The 20861-nt window shown below is 50.5% G+C and overlaps 1 protein-coding gene across 1 annotated transcript; it reads right to left on the reverse strand.

Moving 5' to 3' along the window:
• Nucleotides 1-2119: 2119 nt before the first annotated feature.
• NKX3-2 (NK3 homeobox 2) lies at nucleotides 2120-5879 on the reverse strand. The gene is made up of 2 exons (XM_070371878.1): nucleotides 5243-5879; nucleotides 2120-3734 (listed from the first exon to the last, which is right to left on the reverse strand). The coding sequence occupies exons 1-2, from the start codon at nucleotides 5706-5708 to the stop codon at nucleotides 3208-3210; spliced, it is 993 nt and encodes a 330-aa protein (XP_070227979.1). The 5' UTR covers nucleotides 5709-5879; the 3' UTR covers nucleotides 2120-3207.
• Between the last annotated feature and the right edge of the window lie 14982 nt (nucleotides 5880-20861).

A 20861-nucleotide genomic window follows, 5' to 3' on the forward strand; every position in this document is an offset into this window, starting at 1 on the left:
TTTTGCCAGCTCTGAAATTCACTAAAGGCTGAAAAGGACTGAGAAAGGTGAAGTCAAAAGGCTCCCGAACTCCAGCGACAGCTCTTGACGACCAGGCCCTGGCGAGGCCCAGAGGGTTCGGCAGGGCCCAGGGTCACAGGGAGTGGATGAGGGAAGATGCACTTGGACAGGAAGTAGAGCAGGCAGAAAGCAAGACTGACTTTCTCGCCTTTAAAGAAAGGGCCAGGGTGGGAGTCGAGAAGGAAAGGAAATAAAGTAATTCCGAAAATCTCCAACAGAAAAGCCGCGTCTGCGGCCTGGGGCCCAGGTAAAGACATCCATCTTGGGTCGTGAAATGTGGTGGGAAATTGTCGGAGGGCGGGCTGGACCCGGAGGCCGCCTCCGGCTCCTGGAATCAGATCTTACGGCCTCGCGCCAACACCAGCGGCGGGGCAGCTCAGAGTGAAACTGCAACAATTCGGGTCAAACTGAATTCGTTTGAGTCAGGTTTCCCAGGCGACTCGAGCCAGCCCAGTAGAACCGGCCCAGGCCAGGAGCCCCAAGGGGCTCAAGGAAGGGAAGGGGGCGACCCCGCCTGCCTAAGAAATCCCCAGTCCTCTGGACTCCAAATTCGCCAGGATGGAGAACAAAGTACAATCTCAGGACGTGGCCACAAACTACTGAGGTTTTCAGAAGGAGGGGGAAAAAAAACCTCCCCTCCTCTCCCAAGATCTCTGGAGAGCAGAGAGGAGATTCTAGCATTATCGGAAATGTTCTAATTTTATGTAAGGAAAAGGCATTCGGGATTAATGACGCGATTAAAATGGAATTTTAAAAGGTATCAAAAAGAAACCAAATGACCGAAGGAACCCTTTGGAAGGGAGCCGGACTTGGGGGCGAGGGCGTGCATATGCTGAGGCCGTTTGCTTTTTCCTTGGCGTCTCCCCATTTCCAGAAGCAGGAATTGTTTTTGTAAAACCTTCCTTGGGAATCGCTGGCACTGCCGGGAGAGGGGTGGCAGAAGCCGAGGCTTGTGGGTGCCTAGGTCAGAGGGTCAGAGGCTGGGAAAGACCGCGGGCAGGGGAGGACAGCGCGCTGGCCTACCCGCTCCGGGTGAAACTGAAAGCTAGCCTGGCCTGGGTTTCAGCGTTTTCTCAGCTGGGCCGCGGACTGAAGGCCTCGGCGCCTGCAGTGTGGCATTAACTCTTCCTGACTCGCCCCGAACCCGACGTGAGGGGCGCGTAGTGGTGAGCGGTTGGCACCGGTGAGTCCTTGGCATCTGGAGAGTTATTCTGGGGAACGCTGGCTGGGCGCAGTTCATCTCTAAAATGGGGCAATTAAATAAGCAAAGTCGCCCTGCCCATCCTCTGCTCCCACGGTGGGCTTCTTTGCACAGCAAATGAAGACGTGTCCTTGGGGGAGTGGGTGGGAACGCTTTGGGATAAGGTGCAGAGTCATTTGCACCCGGCAGGGGTCAAAGTGCAGGAGACACCTTTTTAGCTCTTCCTTCACCCCTAATCGGTTCAGAATTCCAGCGAGAGTTTTTGCTAGCCTAGTCTGGAAACGAAATAATAATAGGATCACTTGGAGCAAACTCTCAGAAAATTGAAAGCAGAGAGGATACTGGCAGGTGGACAAGTGAACAGGTGGGATTGGGGGTGGGGGCATGGAAATTGGCAGCGGGTTCAGCTCTGGAGAAGGGAATGGTAATGGCAGCCCACTCCAGTATTCTTTCCTGGAGACTTCCATGGACAGAGGAGCCTGGCGGGCTACAGTCCCTGGGGTCGCCAAGAGTTGGACAGAACTGAGCGGCTTTCATTCAACTCGGGACGCTTCCTAGACTCTGACACACCAGTGCCCACGGAGGGGGGGGGGCGGGGGAAGGGGAATCTTAGGCATTTGCTCCGGATTCACTGGGATTCCTCTGTGACTCCTGCTAAGTCCCAGAAATAGCGATTCCCTGAGCCGTGCGGGTTTAAACCCTTCCTGGAGGTGAGGAGCCAGGTGGCTTCTGTGGTGGGGGGAGGACTCCTGGAGAGGACTGAATGGGAGACTGAGCCCACGATACCGGTTCCCCCAAAGCCAGACAGAGAGAGGCTCAGAGAACACACCGCGTCCAGGAGGGCATGTTAAACTAAAAGTTTATAAATTAAAAGGGGAAAAAAATACAACGAATAGAGCTTCCAAATTTCACAAATCTTTTTAAAGTTAATACTCTAGTTGAGTGCACAATGCCCTTAAGGAGGCGACAAGCGGCGAGGCTGACAGGGTCACCTGTCTTAGGGACAGGGATGGGAGAACCCGGGTCCGGAGGCAGGAGTCGCAGAGGGTGGAGAGGATATTCACATTGAATACAAAAATAACGGTCATTTGAATACAAACAACTGCAAAGTGCTACAAGTTTTAACCTCCTTAAAAAGAGAGAGAGAGAAAGAAAAAGAAAGGAAAGTTCTGTGAAGGACTCCTGGTTTGCTCTCTCTCCTGGTTCAGGGGCTTCCAGGAGCTGCCTGGGTTGGTCGCAGCCCCGGGACTCCGAGACGGAAGACACCGGGCCATGCCCTGCTCAGTGCCCAGAGGCTCCCTTCCATACATTCAGCACCCAATCAGGCGCCCCCACCCAAGCTGCGACAGCGGGGAGGGATGGGGCAGAGGGCCGGCAAACCAAGCACTTCACGGTTCAATGAACCCCTAGCCTGGGGCTCCTTGGGGACTGCCCGTGTTCCGTACCCCTTTGTAACAAATGCGATTTCCAAAAATAATAGATATGTAGATATACATAGATCGGTAGCATGGATACCATGAACTAGTGTGGCCTAGCGCACGAAGCTCCCGCAGGCCTGACATGCTGGGATTCAGGCTTCCGTGGTCTCCAGGAGCTCTCTCCGCTCTGGGAAACGCCATCCCCAGGCAGACACAACCCAAATCCAACAGTGCGGTGGTAATAAATAGTGTCCGAGGGCTTCCCAGCAGGTGGGGACGAGGGGACGCCGGGTCCCTAGGCCATAGGATGCCTCTGTTCCAACTAGAAAAAAAGGCGCCCCCCTCTGGGTAGACCCCATCCCTGCGGCCAGGGCGCACGTCCTAGCGAGAGCAGCCGAGCTGGATTTCATCCTCCACCTGCCGCCCCCTCGGCGGGGCGCCCCTGTACCGGGCACAACCCTGCAGGGCCATCGGCGCCCGTCCGGAGCTGGGGCACTGGGATCCTTCGCGGCCTCACCGCAGGCCGGCTCACTGGGTGCCCGCGGCGGCCGCGCACGTGGAGAGCGCCCAGCCGGGGAGGCAGTAATAAGGGTAATAGTAGGAGGGCTGCAGGGGCAACAGCGAGGGTGGTCGCAGCACCTCTCCGGGCAGGTACTGTCTCTGATCGTCGCGGACCAGCACCTTCACCGCCACCTTCTTGGCGGCGGGCGCCGAGGCCAGCAGGTCGGCAGCCATCTGCCGGCGCTTGGTCTTGTAGCGACGGTTCTGGAACCAGATCTTCACCTGCGTCTCAGTGAGCTTCAGCGACGCGGCCAGGTCTGCGCGCTCCGGCCCGGACAGGTAGCGCTGGTGGTTGAAGCGGCGCTCCAGCTCGAAGACCTGCGCGTGCGAGAAGGCGGCGCGCGAACGCTTCTTGCGGGGCTTGGGCGCGGCGGGCCCCTCCTCCTCCTCCGCGCCGCCCGCCGGCCTGCCGCCGCCACCGCCGCTGCACAGCGTGGGCACGCGTGCGCCTCCCGGGCCAACCCCGTCGTCCTCGGCCCTCGGGCTGCGGTCGCCTGCGGACCCGGTGGGAACAGAAACAAGACAGTGTCAGCGCCGCCGAGGAGTGAGGTCCGGCCTCAACCGCTGGCGTGGGGGTTGGGGGTTGGGTTGGGAGGCGGATATACACTTTGATCCCGCCGGGGTGGTGGGGTGGGCCTGGAAGCCGCGGTCCGGGAGGCGAGTCTTAAAACTCTGCCCCATTCGCTTCCTGCTTCTCTCTAGGCTTGTGAGCCGGCAAGGAACTCAGCCGCTGTATCAACGCTGTGCGGCCAAGATCCAGCTCCCTGCCTTCTCTGAGCTCCTCCGGGCTCTTCTCAGCAAATGGGGACATCGGGTCTGAGCGTCCCCCAAAACCTTCTCCGCTCTCAGTCCTAGAACCCCGGGACACTCTCCCTGGGTTCACCCGCCACCTCGCGCGCGCACACGCATCACACGCGGGCTGCGGCAACAGGCTACTGTCAAGGACGTGGGTAGGTTTCTCCCTCGCCCTTCGAAAGGATATAAAAGGAAGGCTGGGGATTGAGGGGTGTCCCCGCTTCGAATCCTTAGACCCTAATCCGATGCCTGCTCCTGGGTCCCTTCCTTGCTCCCCCCGGCTGCACCCTAGCAGAGGTCCAGCACTCTGGCCTGCAGCAGATACTGTTCGATTGGAGCCAACGCTGAGGCCTACACCGTCCAACCGAAAGGGAACGCACGGGGGTCTTTCTGACCAAAGCGCGTCCCGGCTCGTGGCTGAGGAGGGCCCTCTCCCTTTTGGGTCTGGGATGACCTAAATCGAGCCCGGCTGCCTTCTGCTGGCTGCGGGGTTACTCCAGCTCTTGGGTCTTCAGCCCAGCGCAGCTCTCTCTAGCCTGGGGTCTAAGAAAGCTACATAAACCCTCTTCCCAAAGCTCTGGCTTGGTTGGGTTCCGGCCCACTTGAATGTTATCCCTTGCTACCTATCTTTGAGCTGCTCGGTCCAGGCTCTGGGACCTCAGGCTGGGAGCATCTCTGATCTCTGGGCCTTGGAGAAGGAAATGGCAACCCACTCCAGTATTCTTGCCTGGAGGATCCCATGGACAGAGGAGCCTGGCGGGCTACAGTCCGTGGGGTCATAAAGAGTCCAACAGGACTTCAAAGAATAAACAATAACTGCTCTGTGGGCCAGGCCCAGGATACTGGCTCCCCAAGGTCTCTGGTTCGCTGCCTCTTCCCTTTCCTTGATTTTGGGGATTTGGAGACAGACTCAACCCAAGGCACTGGCGATGGACTCAAGGCTAGGATGCAGTGGTTCCCTCCCACCCGGTTCTAAAGCACACTGCCCGAGATCGTCGTCTGAAACTTCACCCCATCCGCCCTCTCTGGGGTTCAGTGGCTGGAGGGTTAGAGCAGCCCTCGCCAGCGCGCGGAGCTAAGGGTCTTGGCCAACGCGGGGGGCCCAGGGCGCGGGGTGCTCACAGCGCGCCCACCTCACTCTGCGCGGTTGCCCTCCTTGCCCAGCCCCTCAGCCCGGCCCCCTTTCCCAGCGAAGCCTTGGCCGAACCTGAGACGCTGGCCGACATCTCACTGTCGCTCCGGCCTGCGGCTTCCTCCTCCAGGTCCTTGGCGGCGGGCAGCTCGCAGACCGGCTGGCCGAGGCCCAGGCTCGCCCCTGCACGGCAGGCGCCGCTGGCCCCCGGCGGCTCCGCGCAGCGCCGGCCGCCCTCGTTCTCCTCGCTCAGCGCCGAGTCCGAGTCCCAGCCGCCCGGGCTCTCCGCGGTCCGCCCCGCAGCCGTTCTGGTCCCCGCAGGCGACGCCAGCAGAGAGTCCTCGGCGCCCCCCAGCGTGCCCGCGTCTGTCTCCCCAAAAAGTCGCCAGCAACAGACAGCGGGCGCCGAAGCCACTGCCACCGCTGTGCCCCCGGGTACCGAGCGCCCCTCGGTCGCGGGCAGCCCGCCGCGCTCCTCTTTCTTGTTGAGGATCGCCTGGATGGAGAAGGGCGTCAAGGTGTTGGCGCCGCGCACAGCCATCAGCGCCGCGGGCCGGAGCGGCCGGGCGGGCGGGCGGCTGGGGCGCGCGGGCAGCTCCGAGCTGGATGGAGCGCGCGGGGGCCTCTGCAGCGCGAGTGAGCCCGGCGCGCGCGCGCGAGGCCCCTGCAGCCCACTCCTGCGCTGCCTAGCAGCCTCCGCCCCCCACGGGCCCCGGATCAGCGCCGACCCTCACCCCCACTTCCGAGGCCCACCCCACCCGGAGACCCCCCCTCCCCCCCAATCCAGCGCCAGAAGTTCTCCTTTTCGCAGCTCGGCTGGATTAATCTCCCTTAGGGGTGGGCCGGGGTCTGGCCCTCGGAGGACTTGGAGTGGGGAGGGGAGGATCGGCGAGGCCCCCCTCCGCGGCTGCAGTCCCCTCTCCAGCGCCTCCGGGGCGCACGGCCCGAGTCACTTTTTCTTTGCGCCTCTGGTCTCTTCCTTCCCCGCCTGCAGGATTTCGTTCCTCGGATCGTCGTCTCCGAGCCCTGCTGGGCCGGCTCTTCCGGAGCCCACCCCCGGCGGCGAAGGCGGCGGCGGCGACGGCCTCAGGATTCCGAGAGGCGCGGGGCACCTTGTTACCCCCGTCCCGGTTTTATCTGTTTCTTCTCTCTTTCCTTCCCCAGCGTTCCACCGTCCACCCCCCCTCCCGCCCGGGTGTCATTCCTCACTGCTGAGTGACAGCATCAGGCCACGCCCCTTCGGGGGGCGGTCCCGGGCCTTCCCGACCGCCCATTGGTTGGGTCCTCCTGGGCGACGTTGACTTGAACCGACAAAACTGGGCACGTTGCTCAGAGAAAGTCAGGGTCTGACTTAACCCCTTTTCTCCCAAGTCTGGTCCTCGAAGCATCATACTCTAGCCGCAGGGACGCTCAGCCACCTAGACCACGGCTTCTTACCTATTCTGGCACTTTTATGGAACGCGCGATATTTAGTTGAGTCCGATCTGGGAGGGAAACCCAAGTTAACGCAGTTCCTTAAGTCGTGCGCTTATTTTCTGTTCTCTAGGGAGGTTTATAGATTCGAAGAATAAATTGCTGCTTCTTTTCCCCTTCCAGTTTCGCGGCTTCCTCACGGCTCATTCTTTTCTCTGAAATAATGAATGAACCAAAAGTCACTCTAGAAATAGTTTTCTTTCCTCACCGGATTGTATTTGATTCAGTTTCTGGAGAGGCATGAAAAAAGAAAAGATGGGACAGATAGAGCTAAAGTCAGACAAGAAATTGGAGGGCATCTTTGGGAGTTTCTGGAAATTCAGCGATCATTTCCCTGGGCGGTCAATACTGAATGTACTTGAAGTTTGTACAGTTTTACACGAGGAATAAAATTGAAGCTTTCTGTTTGTTCTTGAAATATTCTGCTACTTGTGAGTTGAAAAACATTTTTGTTTAAAAGAATATCTGGGAATTACCAAAGTAGAGATCCTGAACAGATGACTTTAATGATGTTTTTAAAAATGAGTAGTGAATTGTTTTATGTAGTAGAAGCCAGGCTAAGAAACACAAATATTGTGGGTATGTCAAAACATTTGTTACTCTATTTTCATTATTAATTTTTAAATAAATACTTTACTCAAGGAACACACTTCATTGTTTTCTATAAATTTTTGCGGGAGGTTTAAAACCAAATACACAATTTGAACCATTAAATAAGCTTAAAGAGCTGTGATTTTAATTCAGTGATTTTAATTTAATTGAAATTGCTGGGATTGGTATTTTTGGTACTACTAAAACAAATAACATCCGCCCTTGTTAGCTTTCTTTTTTTGTGGTTCTTGTTCTGCACCGCAGGATGAAATCCACACACTGGTAGTTTGCAGGGCCAGTGGAGGGCTTCGAAGCATCTATACTTTCCAGCATTTCAGCCACCTGACGCTCTCTCGCATCCCAAACACACTCCAGTGCAGATCCTGTGGTGTTTGGGGAGGGAAGGGAGAAGAAAACCTTACCCTTGGAGAGGTCATTGCCCTTTAGTAGTACTATACGACTACTTAAGTTTTCTGGGAAAGGTGTTTCAATTTGGTGTCCGTTGGCGGCAAGTGTAAGGAACAGGACTCTCTTCAGGCCCCGAGGAAAACAGAACAGAAGGCACACGATGTTTCAAAAGAAAACCATTCTTTCCTTCCTCTCGCTGACCTTGATTTACCCTTTAAGTTACGCTCCCCCCCCCCACCACCTTAGACAATTTGTTGTTCCTCTCTGGGGGCGAGTTGAGGAGGAGATGGACAAGAGTGGCCCAGAAGGAGAGAAGCGAGCAGGTGTGAACTCTGTGTCGCAGACAACCATCCCTTTATGGGGTTAGGACTTGATGGAGACAAACACGCAGAGATGCTGGGGGGTTGAATGACCGAGTGTTAGAGTGAGTTTGGGAGCTATACAAAGACTTACTTGAATATATAACCACCTCTTGGTCCCCCCCCTCCCAATGTTTTTTTAAAGAGCCCCAAATCAAAGTAGCATATACCCCGTGCCACAGGCTTGGGTAGAGATTTTTCAAAGCTTAGAAAGTTGTAGTTCGGTGACTTTGAGCTGCCTGTTTTGTTTGTTTGTTTTTTTGGTGTGTGCCCGGGGTATAAGAGTCTTCAGGAAGCGCGCAGCGAGGGACCGAGTCATCTCGGGCCACTGCGGCGGCCAGTTAACCTTTAGGTCTAGGGAATGCCTGCAGGCAGGGCCGGGAGTGTTGGCAGAGAGGAAGCTCGCGGGTCTGGAACTACAAATAGAAGCTGATGGTGGGGTTTGGTGGGAACCAGGAGGCTTTGGGGGCCGGTGAGCTGAGCTGGACGGATGCATAGAGGTTTCCCGGGTACATGCCCTGCAGAATCAAGGCCGGCGAGTGATGAGGGGTGTATGGCGAGGGCGCAGCAAGTCAGCGCTTGTCGCTGCGCTGGAGACTGGGGGACCAGGGCGCGTCGGCGCGGGCTCACAGGGGCCCCGCTCGCAGCCCAGAGAGGGCAACTTTCTGAGCACTTGACCGTGAGCTCCGGGGAATCCACGGCTGCCCGACAGCGCCCGAGGTTCGATCAGTTCCGAGCTCCGGCCCGGGCCGACCCTGGGAATCTGTGGAGCCCAGGAGCCCCCGGCGGTCGGCCGGGCTTCGGGGAGGCCCTTGGCTCGCTCTGCGCCCTCCCGGGCCCCTCGCCCAGCTCTGTCTTCGTCTTCTCTCTCTCCTTTCCATCCTCATCCACCACCCTTCCTCCTTTGCAGTTTGGTTCCTGCACGCCGCTTGCGTGCCGTACCCTCCAACCCCGAGCCGCCGAAGCGCCGTCGGAGGGTGAGGCTTCCGCGGGACCGGGCGCCGCGCGCAATGAGGGTGGGAGAGCCGCGGGGTCGGCGACGGGGGAGAAACCCCAGCTCCCGGACAGGCGCGCGTCGCAAGCTGCCGCTCACGCCCCCGCGCTCCCCCGGGCCCGCGTCCGCCGGGATGCTCCCGCTGTGCCCCCGCGCGCCGCGCCCCTGCCGCTTTCCACCTGCGCCCCGGGCAGGATGCGGGGAGACGCGGCAGGCGCGATGGCCGGCGCGGGAGGCTGCTTCGCAGTGGGAGGCCACGCGGGTCTCTCAGACGCCAGTGGCCGTGGCTGGATTCACCTGCTGTCTCTGGGCCAGGATTTCCAGTCCTTTAACCCGAGGGTTTGTACCCGGTTCTCTTCGAGGCCGATGCTAAGTTGCGCGGGCTGACGCGCAGGGAAAGGGCGCCGCGCAGGACTGCCTCGTTGGAGCCAGATCCAGACAGCCTGAACCTGGGAATTACCCCCCTGTCCCCGTCCGCAGGCTCTGGAGGTCACTCCACGCGACGGAGGCACCCTGGGCATCAAGCGACGGGCCACTTGCCAGCCAGCAGCCCCTGGCTCCTGGGTTCCTAAGTCATCCTCATTCAGGCCCCACAAGGATTTTTCACGCACGTGGTCCAGGTGTATCATCAAACCATTACTATAGGCCGAGGAAGTTTCATATTTAAGCAATTGCTGCCCTCCAACAATGTGCCAGGATCGCAGCTTATTGTTTAATCTACATTTCCCTGAGGGTGGAAAACATTATTATCCCTGTTTTACAGATAAGGAAACTGAGACTCATGGAGTGAGTTTAAATGACTTCACCATCACTAAGCAGTTAAGTCAAGATTCAGATCTGACTTTGTAATGCCAACCCAGTTGGGTTTTCTATTCTAACAGCTCTCCCCTCCCCGTAAACCTTCACGTTTATTCTCATTAAAGATTTTCCATCATCTTCCTTATTTATTTCTGTGCTACATTCATCAGGAAAGGAACTTCAAACTTAAGGAAATCAAAGAATTTAGGCAGTCAAATCTAACCTTTTTTTTTCTGTTTGGTACTTTTGAAAATAAAGAATGCTAAGGTCTGTGGTGAAGTGAAGTGTTAGTCGCTGGCCCAGGTGCTCAGTCATGTGCTCAGTTCTGTCCGATGCTTTGCGACTCCATGGACTGTAGCCCGCCAGGCTCCTCTGTCCATGGGATTTCCTCTGTCCATGGGATTTCCTCTGTCCATGGGAGTGGGTTGCCATTTCCTTCTCCAGGGGATCTTCCCGACCCAGGGATTGAACCTGGGTCTCTTTCATTGCAGGCAGATCTTTACCATCTGAGCCACCAGGGAAGCCCAAGGCCTGTGGATCTGAACCTAAACCTTGTTATGAAGAAAGAAAGAAACACGCCATTATTATTCTAATCAACAAACTAAATCATGTGTTGAGGGGAGACAGCCAGGTGATGAAAGTTCACTAAGTTCAAAAATATGGGGACCTGAGTTTTGCTCGAGGCTTTGAGATGATGCGATACGGCCTCATGAAAGGCGTGTTTCCTTTGGAGCTAGTCTTCTTAACTGTAAAAAGCTAGAGTTAGAAATCACCTCTCAATTTTACAAAGAAATGTACGCACTCCCGACCCGGCCTGGGTACAGTGGAGGACGAGCGCCATCTAGCGGACACCTCTGATGGATGTGCGGGTACCAATGTAGAGAAACGTGGTTGGTGCTGCTGCTGCTGCTAAGTTGCTTCAGTCGTGTCCGACTATGTGCGACCCCATAGACTGCAGCCTACCAGGCTTCTCCGTCCCTGGAATTCTCCAGGCAAGAACACTGGAGTGGGTTGCCATTGCTTTCTCCTAGAGAACTGTGGTTAAGTAGAGCCAAGAGAATGTTGGTTTCATTAACACGGAAAGTTTTTATGTTTACGCAGTCTCATGTTATCAGAGCTATAATAGCCGAGGTGCTGCACTTTAAAACTCACCCAGACACCATCTGGCACCCCACTGAAGACTCACACCTTCACGGGCAGGGGGAAAAGATGGGGGTGGGTCGGTTGCAGTAGGAACCGGAGACCTCTTGGCGTAACATCTGGATTCTTCTCTGCTGCCTCTCTTGCGAACTGGACCCGAGCACCCGCTGTATGGCGATTTAAGGTACACACAATCTATGTGATATACCGGAGTCATAGGCAGGTTTTTCTTTTTTTCCAGAACTTAACTTCTTCATGAGACTAATGGGGGTGTTTCACCCCAAACACCAGCAAGTTCAGGCATTGCAAATAAGCCCATCTTGTCTCTCGGATTATTTTTTGCATTTGGGTTATCAGACAGTGGGTGGGTGATGGTGCTGTTTGGGCGAGGGTTAAGAAGGAGAAGCAGGTGATTGAATAAGCGGGATACTGCTTTGTGCTGATAATTGTGAAATACCAGGAAAGCCTTCTGAATCTGTAGTATTTCTGTCTCTAAGTAACTATTCTGGGGGCCTTCATGGTATTGTGTCGGGTTCCCCTTACAAAATTTTCCAACCCATTTCCCTTCCTGAAGTTTCTATCATTTAGTTAAGGTTAAACGAGTGTTTCCTGATTGCTTACTGTGTCTCAGCACTGTTCCAGGTGCTGGGGCTCACCACCCTGTAAGGTGCTACTCTTAATAGGCTAACATTTGAGTGGAGAAATACCATCAAGAAAACAGTGCCTGCATAAAGCAGTGCCTGCATAAAGATATGACAGAGGGTGATTTGGGCTATTCATTAAAATCTTTCTTTTCTCCTTTTTTTCTTTCTTTTTTAAACTCATGCCTTTTCATAAGTAGAGTCGTCGGTTTCAGGTGCATAACACAGTGATTTGGTATTTGTATATACTTTATTTAAAGTGATTACGAAATATTCATTCTATTTCCTGTGCTGTACATTACATTCTTCAGTTCAGTTCAGTCGCTCAGTTGTGTCCAACTCTTTGCAACCCCATGAACCGCAGCACACCAGGCCTCCCTGTCCATCACCAACTCCTGGAGTCCACCCAAACCCATGTCCATTGAGTCGGTGAGGCCATCCAACCGTCTCATCCTCTGTTGTCCCCTTCTCCTCCTGCCCTCAATCTTTCCCAGCATCAGGGTCTTTTCAAATGAATCAGCTCTTCGCATCAAGTGGCCAAAGTATTGGAATTTCAGCTTCAACATCAGTCCTACCAATGAACACCCAGGACTGATCTCCTTTAGGATGGACTGGTTGGATCTCCTTGCAGTCCAAGGGACTCTCAAGAGTCTTCTCCAACACCACAGTTCAAAAGCATCAATTCTTTGGAGCTCCGCTTTCTTCACAGTCCAACTCTCACATCCATACATGACCACTGGAAAAACCATAGCCTTGACTAGATGGACCTTTGTTGACAAAGTAATGTCTCTGCTTTTTAATATGCTGTCTAGGTTGGTCATAACTTTCCTTCCAAGGAGTAAGCGTCTTTTAATTTCATGGCTGCAATCACCATCTGCAGTGATTTTGGAGCCCAGAAAAATAAAGTCAGCCACTGTTTCCACTGTTTCCTCATCTATTTCCCATGAAGTGATGGGACCAGATGCCATGATCTTACTTTTCTAAATGTTGAGCTTGAAGCCAACTTTTCACTCTCCTCTTTCACTTTCATCAAGAGGCTCTTTAGATTTTCTTCACTTTCTGCCATAAGGGTGGTGTCATCTGCATATCTGAGGTTATTGATATTTCTCCCAGCAATCTTGATTCCAGCTTGTGCTTCCTCCAGCCCAGCGTTTCTCATGATGTACTCTTCATAGAAGTTAAATAAGCAGGGTGACAATATACAGCCTTTTCCTATCTGGAACCAGTCTGTTGTTCCATGTCCAGTTCTAACTGTTGCTTCCTGACCTGCATACAGGTTTCTCAAGAGGCAGGTCAGGTGGTCTGGTATTCCTATCTCTTTCAGAATTTTCCACAGTTTATTGTGATCCACAGAGTCAAAGGCTTTGACATAGTCAGTAAAGCAGAAATAGATGTTTTTCTGGAACTCTCTGGCTTTTTTGATGATCCGGTGATGTTGGCAATTCGATCTCTTGTTCCTCTGCCTTCTCTAAATCCAGCTTGAACATCACATTCTTCTGTCTTATTCATTCTCCACCTCGTAGTTTGTACCTCTTGATGCCCTTCCCCGTCTTGTCCTCCCCCATCCCTCCCCACTGGTAACCACTTCATTGTTCTCCGTATCTGTGAGTCTGTTCCTGTTCTGCTATGCTCATGCGTTTATTTTCTAGATTCCACATATAAGTGAAAACTTATAGTATTTGTCTTTCTCTATCTGACTTACTTCACTGACCATAATACTCTCCAGGTTCATCTGTGTTGTTGCAAACGGCAAAACTTCATTCTTTTTTATGATGGAGTGATATTCGTGTGTTTGTGTGCAAGTGTGTATCACGTCTTCCTTGTCCATTCATCTGTTGATGGACACAGGTTGGTTACTTAGCTATTGTAAAAATGCTGCTTTGAAGATGTATCTTTTCAAATTAGGCTTTTTATGTTCTTCATTTGTATAGCCAGGAGTGGAATTACTGGATCATATGGTAACTATTTTTATTGTACTGGCCAAAAAGTTCAAGTTTTTCTATAAGATCTTATGGAAAAGATAGTTATTTGGGGACGTTTCCTGGTGGCCTAGCGGTTAAGATTCTGGGCTTTCACTTGCCATGGCCCAGGTTCAATTCCTGGTTGGATATCTGAGATCCTGCAAGCCAAAAAAAAAAAAATCAATATATTTGAAGTTATTTGAGGAACCTCAACATAACTAATTATTTGTACTTAGTTGCTCAGTCATGTCCAACTCTTTGTGACCCTCATGGACTGTAGCAGGTGGAGACCAGTATCTTGTTAAAATAGCACTGTCAGAATCAGTCAGTTCAGTCACTCAGTCATGTCCGACTCTTTGCGACCCCATGCACTGCAGCACGCCAGGCCTCCCTGTCCATCACCAATTCCTGGAGCTTACTCAAACTCATGTCCATCGAGTCTGTGATGCCATCCAACCGTCTCGTCCTCTGTCATCCCCCTCTCATCCCACCTTCAATCTTTCCCAGCATCAGGGTCTTTTCAAATGAGTCAGTTCTTCACATCAGGTGGCCAAAGTATTGGGAGTTTCAGAATGTCAAAATGGCCAGCACCAAAAAGACAGCAAATGACAAGTGTTGGCAGGTATGTGCAGAAAAGGAAACCCTCATACACTATTGGTGGGAATGTAAACTGGTGTAGCCACTGTGGAAAACAGTATGGAGGGTTCTCAAAAAAGCAAAAAATAGAGCTGCCATATGATCCAGCAGTCCCACTTTGGGATGTACACTCAGGCAAAACTATAATTTGAAAAGATACATGCACCCCGGTGTTCATTGCAACACTATTTATAATAGCCAGGATGTGAAAGCAACTTTGGTGTCCGATGACAGATGAATGGATAAAGAAGATGTAGTACATATACAATAGAATATTACTCAGCCATTAAAAAGAATGAAATAATGCCATTTGCCACAACATGGATGTAGCTAGAGATGATCATACTAACTGAAGTAAGTTAGAAAAAGACAAGTGCCATATGATATCACTTATATGTGGACTCTAAAATATAGCACAGGTGACCAAATCTACAAAACCAAACAGACTTACAGACATGGTTGCCAAGGGAAGGTAGGTGGGTGAGGGAAGGATTGGGAGTTTGGGATTAGTGGATGCAAACTATTATATATAAGATGGTATAGCACAGAGAACTATATTTCATGTCTTGTGATAAACCATAATGGAAAAGAATATAAAAAAGAAGAATGTATACATGTGTATAACTGAATCACTTTTTTGTAAGCAGAAATTAACACAACATTGGAAATCGGCTAGACTTCAATAAAAAAAATTTTTTAAATGCTTCTTTGTTTAATTCATTCAACAAAGATGAGGCAAGCTGATCACAGAGTGGGGCCAGGACGATTCAGGAGACAGAGGGAAGGTGTGAAAAGCCATTGCGACAATGGGCGGGGAAGAAATCAGGGTAGCGATGTGGAGCAGCTGAGCAGGAGCGAGGGTGTATTTGAGGTTCACGTCTGTGACCTTAAAGTGAGACTGGTCAGCGCAGGTGTGTGCATTTCTCCAGCGATGTCCCCCTGCTCAGGGAAACACAGACACACACACACAGCCCCAGCATAGGGTGGGCAGACGCTTGAGCTACTCGGTGTCCAGCATCATGGGACCATTAACAAGAACAGCCAGGGAGTTAAGGCTGTTGGCAGGAGAGGGTTTAGCATCATGGAATCTAAGCTGGATCAGAGCAAAAATAATGACTCAAGGAAAGTGACTGATCAATTCAGGATCAATGGGGTTAGAAGTTAGAAAGAGTACAGCACTTGCTGAATCTGTTGGGGACGTGAGTTGGAAGGAGGAGTGGTCAGCGATTTGGGTCAAGTTCCAAGAGGCCCACAGATGACTCTGAGGTCAAGGATGATGGCAGAGGCAGTGACTTCTGGAGGTGTCGAGTGACTCCCTGATGTTCCTCTGAAACTTCTCAAAACCTTTGCTCCTGTTCCTCTTGCCTGCATGCTGTCCTACTCCTCATTGTCAAGACCCTACTGACCCACCAGGTCTGGCAAGGAAAATTGAAACAAGAAAATGTGCTATTTTTAACACAATACTGTTCTCCACCTGCCTAGATCAGCTCGGACATTCCTTTTGTCCTAAGTCCTTCTGGGAGTTTCCCATTCCCTACCTGTTTTGACCTGTTCCTTCTCAAAATGAGGAAATCCACTATTTTTTTTGTTTGTTTTAATTTTATATGGCCAAGAATCTGCCTGCAATGCAGGAGACCCAGGTTCGACCCCTGGGTTGGGAAGACCCCTGGAGAAGGGAATGGCAACCCACTCCAGTATTCTTGTCTGGGGAATCCCACGGACAGAGGAGCCTGGAGGGCTACAGTCCAAGGGGTCTCAAAGAGTCAGACATGACTGAGGGACTCACACACACAGATAGTTGATTAACAATGTGTTAGTTTCAGGTGTACAGAAGTGATTCAGTTATACATATATCTAATCTTTTTCAAATTCTTTTCCCATTTAGATTGTTACATAATATTGAGCAGAGAAAGAGTGGAAACCCATTATTTTAGAATGATATGTCTGTGTCCCCAACTCGAGCACCTGTCTTTAATTAAACTGACTCATCTGGGCAAGTTGCCACTCGGTGATGATAAAAAAAAAAGGGTGTGATTCAAAAGAGTGACTTTTTTAGAGTAGCATTTCTTAAATTACAACCCTTTGCAACCTCTTTTCACGTTTTTGCCCTCTGCATGTATCCATCTATAAGCTGTATTTCTTTAGTGTGTGTGCAAAGAAAGTTTTCTTCAATCGTGTCCAACTCTTTGCAACCCTATGGACTGCAGCCCACCAGGCTCCTCTGTCCATGGGATTCTCCAGGCAAGAATACTGGAGTGGGTTGCCATGCCCTCCTCCAGGGGATCTTTCCAATCCAGGGACTGAACCCAAGTCTCTTACTTCTTCTGCATTGGGAGGTGGGTTCTTTACCACTAGTGCCACTTGGGAAGCCTTTATTTATTTAATATCTTTATTTAAATGACTACTTAAAAAAATGACTACTTTCTTTTTTAAATCAACTACAGTTGATTTACAATGTGTTAATTTCTGCTGTACAGAAAAATGATTAGTTATACATACATATGCATTTTTATATTATTTCCATTACAGCTGCTGCTGCTAAGTCACTTCAGTCATGTCTGACTCTGTGTGACCCCATAGACGGCAGCCCACCAGGCTCTCCTGTGCCTGGGATTCTCCAGGCAAGAACACTGGAGTGGGTTGCCATTTCCTTCTCCAATGCATGAAAGTGAAAAGTGAAAGTGAAGTCGTTCAGTCCTGTCTGACTCTCAGCAACCCCATGGACTGCAGCCTACCAGGCTCCTCCGTCCATGGGATTTTCCAGGCAAGAGTACTGGAGTGGGGTGCCATTGCCTTCTCTGTCCATTACAGCTAATCATAGGATATTGAGTATAGATTTCAGTGCTGTATAGTAGGATCTCATTGTTTATCCATTCCATATATACTAGTTTGCACCTGCTAACACCAAACTTCCACTCCATCCTTCCCCTATCTCCCCTCCCCCTTGGCAACCACAGGTCTGTTCTGCGAGTCTGATTTTGTAAATAGGTTCATTTGGGTCCAAATGATGACTTTTTAAACTTTAAAACAACTCACAAAAAAAAAGTTTGTATAAGTAACAAATAAATAGGTTTTTATATAAATAATATATACATACATGGGGAGAAGGCAATGGCACCCCACTCCAGTACTCTTGCCTGGAAAGTCCCATGGACGGAGGAGCCTGGTAGGCTGCAGTCCATGGGGTCACTAAGAGTCGGACACGACTGAGCGACTTCACTTTCACTTTTCACTTTCATGCATTGGAGAAGGAAATGGCAACCCACTCCAGTGTTCTTACCTGGAGAATCCCAGGGATGGCGGGGCCTGGTGGGCTGCCATCTATGGGGTTGCACAGAGTCGGACACAACTGAAGCGACTTAGCAGCAGCAGCAGCATACATACATGGTGCATTGACAATCTCTTACCAAATATCATCTTTCAAAAATATACGTATGTAATGCCAATAAAATGATGTTGGTAAACTGGCTCGAGATAATAGGATGCTGAAGGCTCTGGGCCTGGGCTCGGCAATCTGTCATAATGACGGATGGATGAGAGCTAGAGAGACATTACAGCACGCCAGCACCAGCCTGAGACTTTCTCTCTGGCACAGTTAGGAAGACGCAAAGGAAACTGACCCAACAGAAATGTGTAGGAAATTTCCCCAAAAGATGTGTGCTAAAATGCTTGTAGCCTCATTTTCTGGTTTCCAAAAACCCAGCAACTCTCCAGTGTTCATCAAGAGGCAGATAAGGCAGGTGTGGTACATTCACAGCATAGGATACGACTCAATCACGAGGATGAGCCACTCTGAGGCAGCTGTCGGGATGAACCTCTTGAACACTCACCCAAGCATTCCCAGTGCCTGGAATGGGCCTGGGATTGTGGGCTCTTCGTTGTTCAGTTGCTAAGTAGTGTCCGACTCTTTGCAACCCCATGGAATGCAGCATGCCAGGCTCCTCTGTCCTTCACTGTCTCCCAGAGTTTGTTCATTTTCACGTCCATTGTGTTTGTGATGGTATCTCACCATCTTATCCCCTGCCACCCTCTTCTCCTCTTGACTTCAGTCTTTCCCAGCATCAGGGTCTTTTCCAAGGAGTCGGCTCTTCCCATTAGGTGGCCGAAGTATTGGCGCTTCAGCTTCAGCATCAGTTGTTCCAATGAATATTCAGGGTTACTTTCCTTTAGGATGGACTGCTTTGATCTTGCAGTCCAAGGAACTCTCAAGAGTCTTCTTCAGCACCACAATTTGAAAGCATTTCTTCGGCACTCAGCCTTCTTTATGGTCCAACTCTTAGCAGATATTTATTGAATGAGCAGTCTCCTTTTATCCTCACACAACCTGAGATCAGAGAGATAGGTATGAGAATTCCCATTTACAGATGAAGGCTCTGAGACACAGAGAGGCCGAGTGATTTACTCAAGGAAGTGGGCCCTGTGCTGGGATCCCTGCTAAGTCAGCCTGCTTGCCATCCTCCTCTCTTCCATAGCTGGTCCCTTAGCCTTTTAACACAAATAACATATTTCAGTTGCTTTTGTTGTTGTTAAATCATCTTCTGAGGCCTAACTTGGAGATGTTTATTTCCATCGTGGGATGTTTTGGACTGGGTTTTGAAGGGGAAAGGCCCAGAAGACTGTGCTTTCAGAGAAAGGGGGTTAGACTGGGGTAGGGGGAGATTTATGTCGAGGCATTACAGCAAGTTCTGTCATTCTGCCTAAGGGAGTGTGGCAAGAGACAGGAAGAGACGAACAGGATCCGGGGGCAGCCCTTGCGCTTAATGGAATGTCGAGTGAACAGATGGGCCCGAGCTGTCCTGGCGACTGTCAAAGGAAGAAGCAGTCCCTGAGCACATGCAGGAGAACCGGGGCTGGGGACACATGGGGACATTCAGAAAAGGGCTCCGAGTCCAGTTTCAAAAGCCCTCTCTCTAGAATCCATCCATGTTCAGCTTGGGAGGAAGTAGGAGTCCCGGAGGTGGAGGGTAGACAGATTTATTGGACTTGAATTTCACTTAAAGGCTAGATTTTCTTTTTAATTTTATATGAATGTATTTACAGAACTCACAGGAAGAGACTCACAGATTTATGAAAACAAATTGATGGTTACCAAAGGGGAAAGGTGGGGAGGGGAGAAAGGATAAATTAGGAGGTTGGATTAACATATACACACTACTATTATATATATACATGTATATAATTTATATTATATATACATATATAAAATTTATATTAATATATATAACTTTTTGGCCATGCTGCATGGCATGTGGAATCTTCTTTCCCTGACCAGGGATCAAATCTGTACCACCCAGAGTGGAAGAGTGGAGTTCCAACCATCGGATTACCAGGGAAGTCCCTCCACTCTACTATGTATAAAAGAGGTCATCAAGGACCTACTTGTAGCACAGGAAACTCTACTTAATATTCTGTAATAACATATATGGGAAAAGAATCTGAGAAAGAACAGATACATGCTGCTGCTGCTGCTGCTGATTAGTTACTAAGTCATGTCCAACTCTTTGCGACCCCATGGACTGTAGCCCTTCAGGCTCCTCTGTCCATGGGGTTTTTGTAGGCAAGACTACTGGAGTGGGTTGCCATTCCTTTATCCAAGGGATCTTCCTGACCCAGGAATGTGTATATGTCTAACTAAATCACTTTGCTATCCACTTGAAACTAACATAACATTATAAATCAACTATACTCCAATATAAAATAAAAGTTAAAAAAAAAAAAGAATCTGAAATGACCACTTATATGTCCTTTTAAATTCCAAGAATGTTTACTGGGGAAAGAATCTCTTTGAAGGGCCAGAGGACCCCAAAATAACAGGGATGAAATGAATAACAGTGTTTGAGGGGGAACAGGGACACATGAGTCCAAAATAGGGAAAGGCAAATTCCTGATGAATACTTACTTTGGGATGAAACAAAAATGTTATTTGACTCTTTCAAGTAAGACTTGTTGAAGACTGACAAATTGGTTTCAGCAAATAAACACAACTTTGAGCCTTGATGATACACTTATTTTGAAAAGATGACATTTGAAAAAAAAAAAAAAGCAAGGCACAAATTCTGCCAATGGTCACAGAGAGCACATTTATTAAAAGCTAATGGAGAGGCTGATCCTTCAGGAGATAAAAACTGAGTGGATGAGAACACAGATGGTTTCTGCAGAGAATCTGAAAAGTTAATATAGAGTTTCCACTTTAGAAAGTATGGCATATGAGGTATTTGTCAAGGCTCCACTGCAGCAAAGCATACCGATGTTAGATTAATTACGAACTTGAACTGCATCCTTAAACTGCAGTGCTGAGCTTGCTAGTGAATAAAGAAAATCCACAAGCCAGTTGTTCTTATATTGAAGCTGAAGTATGTGTAGAAGAGTGCTGGTTATTAAGCTATTGTCTCTTAATTCCAAATCTACCTTCTGTATTTCCCACTGTGGTGGTTGAACTGGGACTCTTGCAAACCCCACTTCTCCTTAGCCAGCTGGCCCTCTGGCTTCTTCTGGCCAACTGTGGGTACTAAGCACAGACTAGAAGGCTGAAGTAGGTGAAGGAACTTGCTTCCCCTTGTCTGGTCACTCTTGTTAGCCTCCCCCCAGCAGTGTTTCTGCACTCCAGCAGTAGCAGTTGATGGCAGCCACAGTGACTTCAGTTTCCCATTTTGTCTCCTGCTCTAGAAAGAGCCGTGATGTCCCATCTCGGGG

The sequence above is a fragment of the Bos mutus genome, chromosome 6 (genome assembly GCF_027580195.1).
Source record: "Bos mutus isolate GX-2022 chromosome 6, NWIPB_WYAK_1.1, whole genome shotgun sequence".
Lineage (NCBI taxonomy): Eukaryota > Metazoa > Chordata > Mammalia > Artiodactyla > Bovidae > Bos > Bos mutus.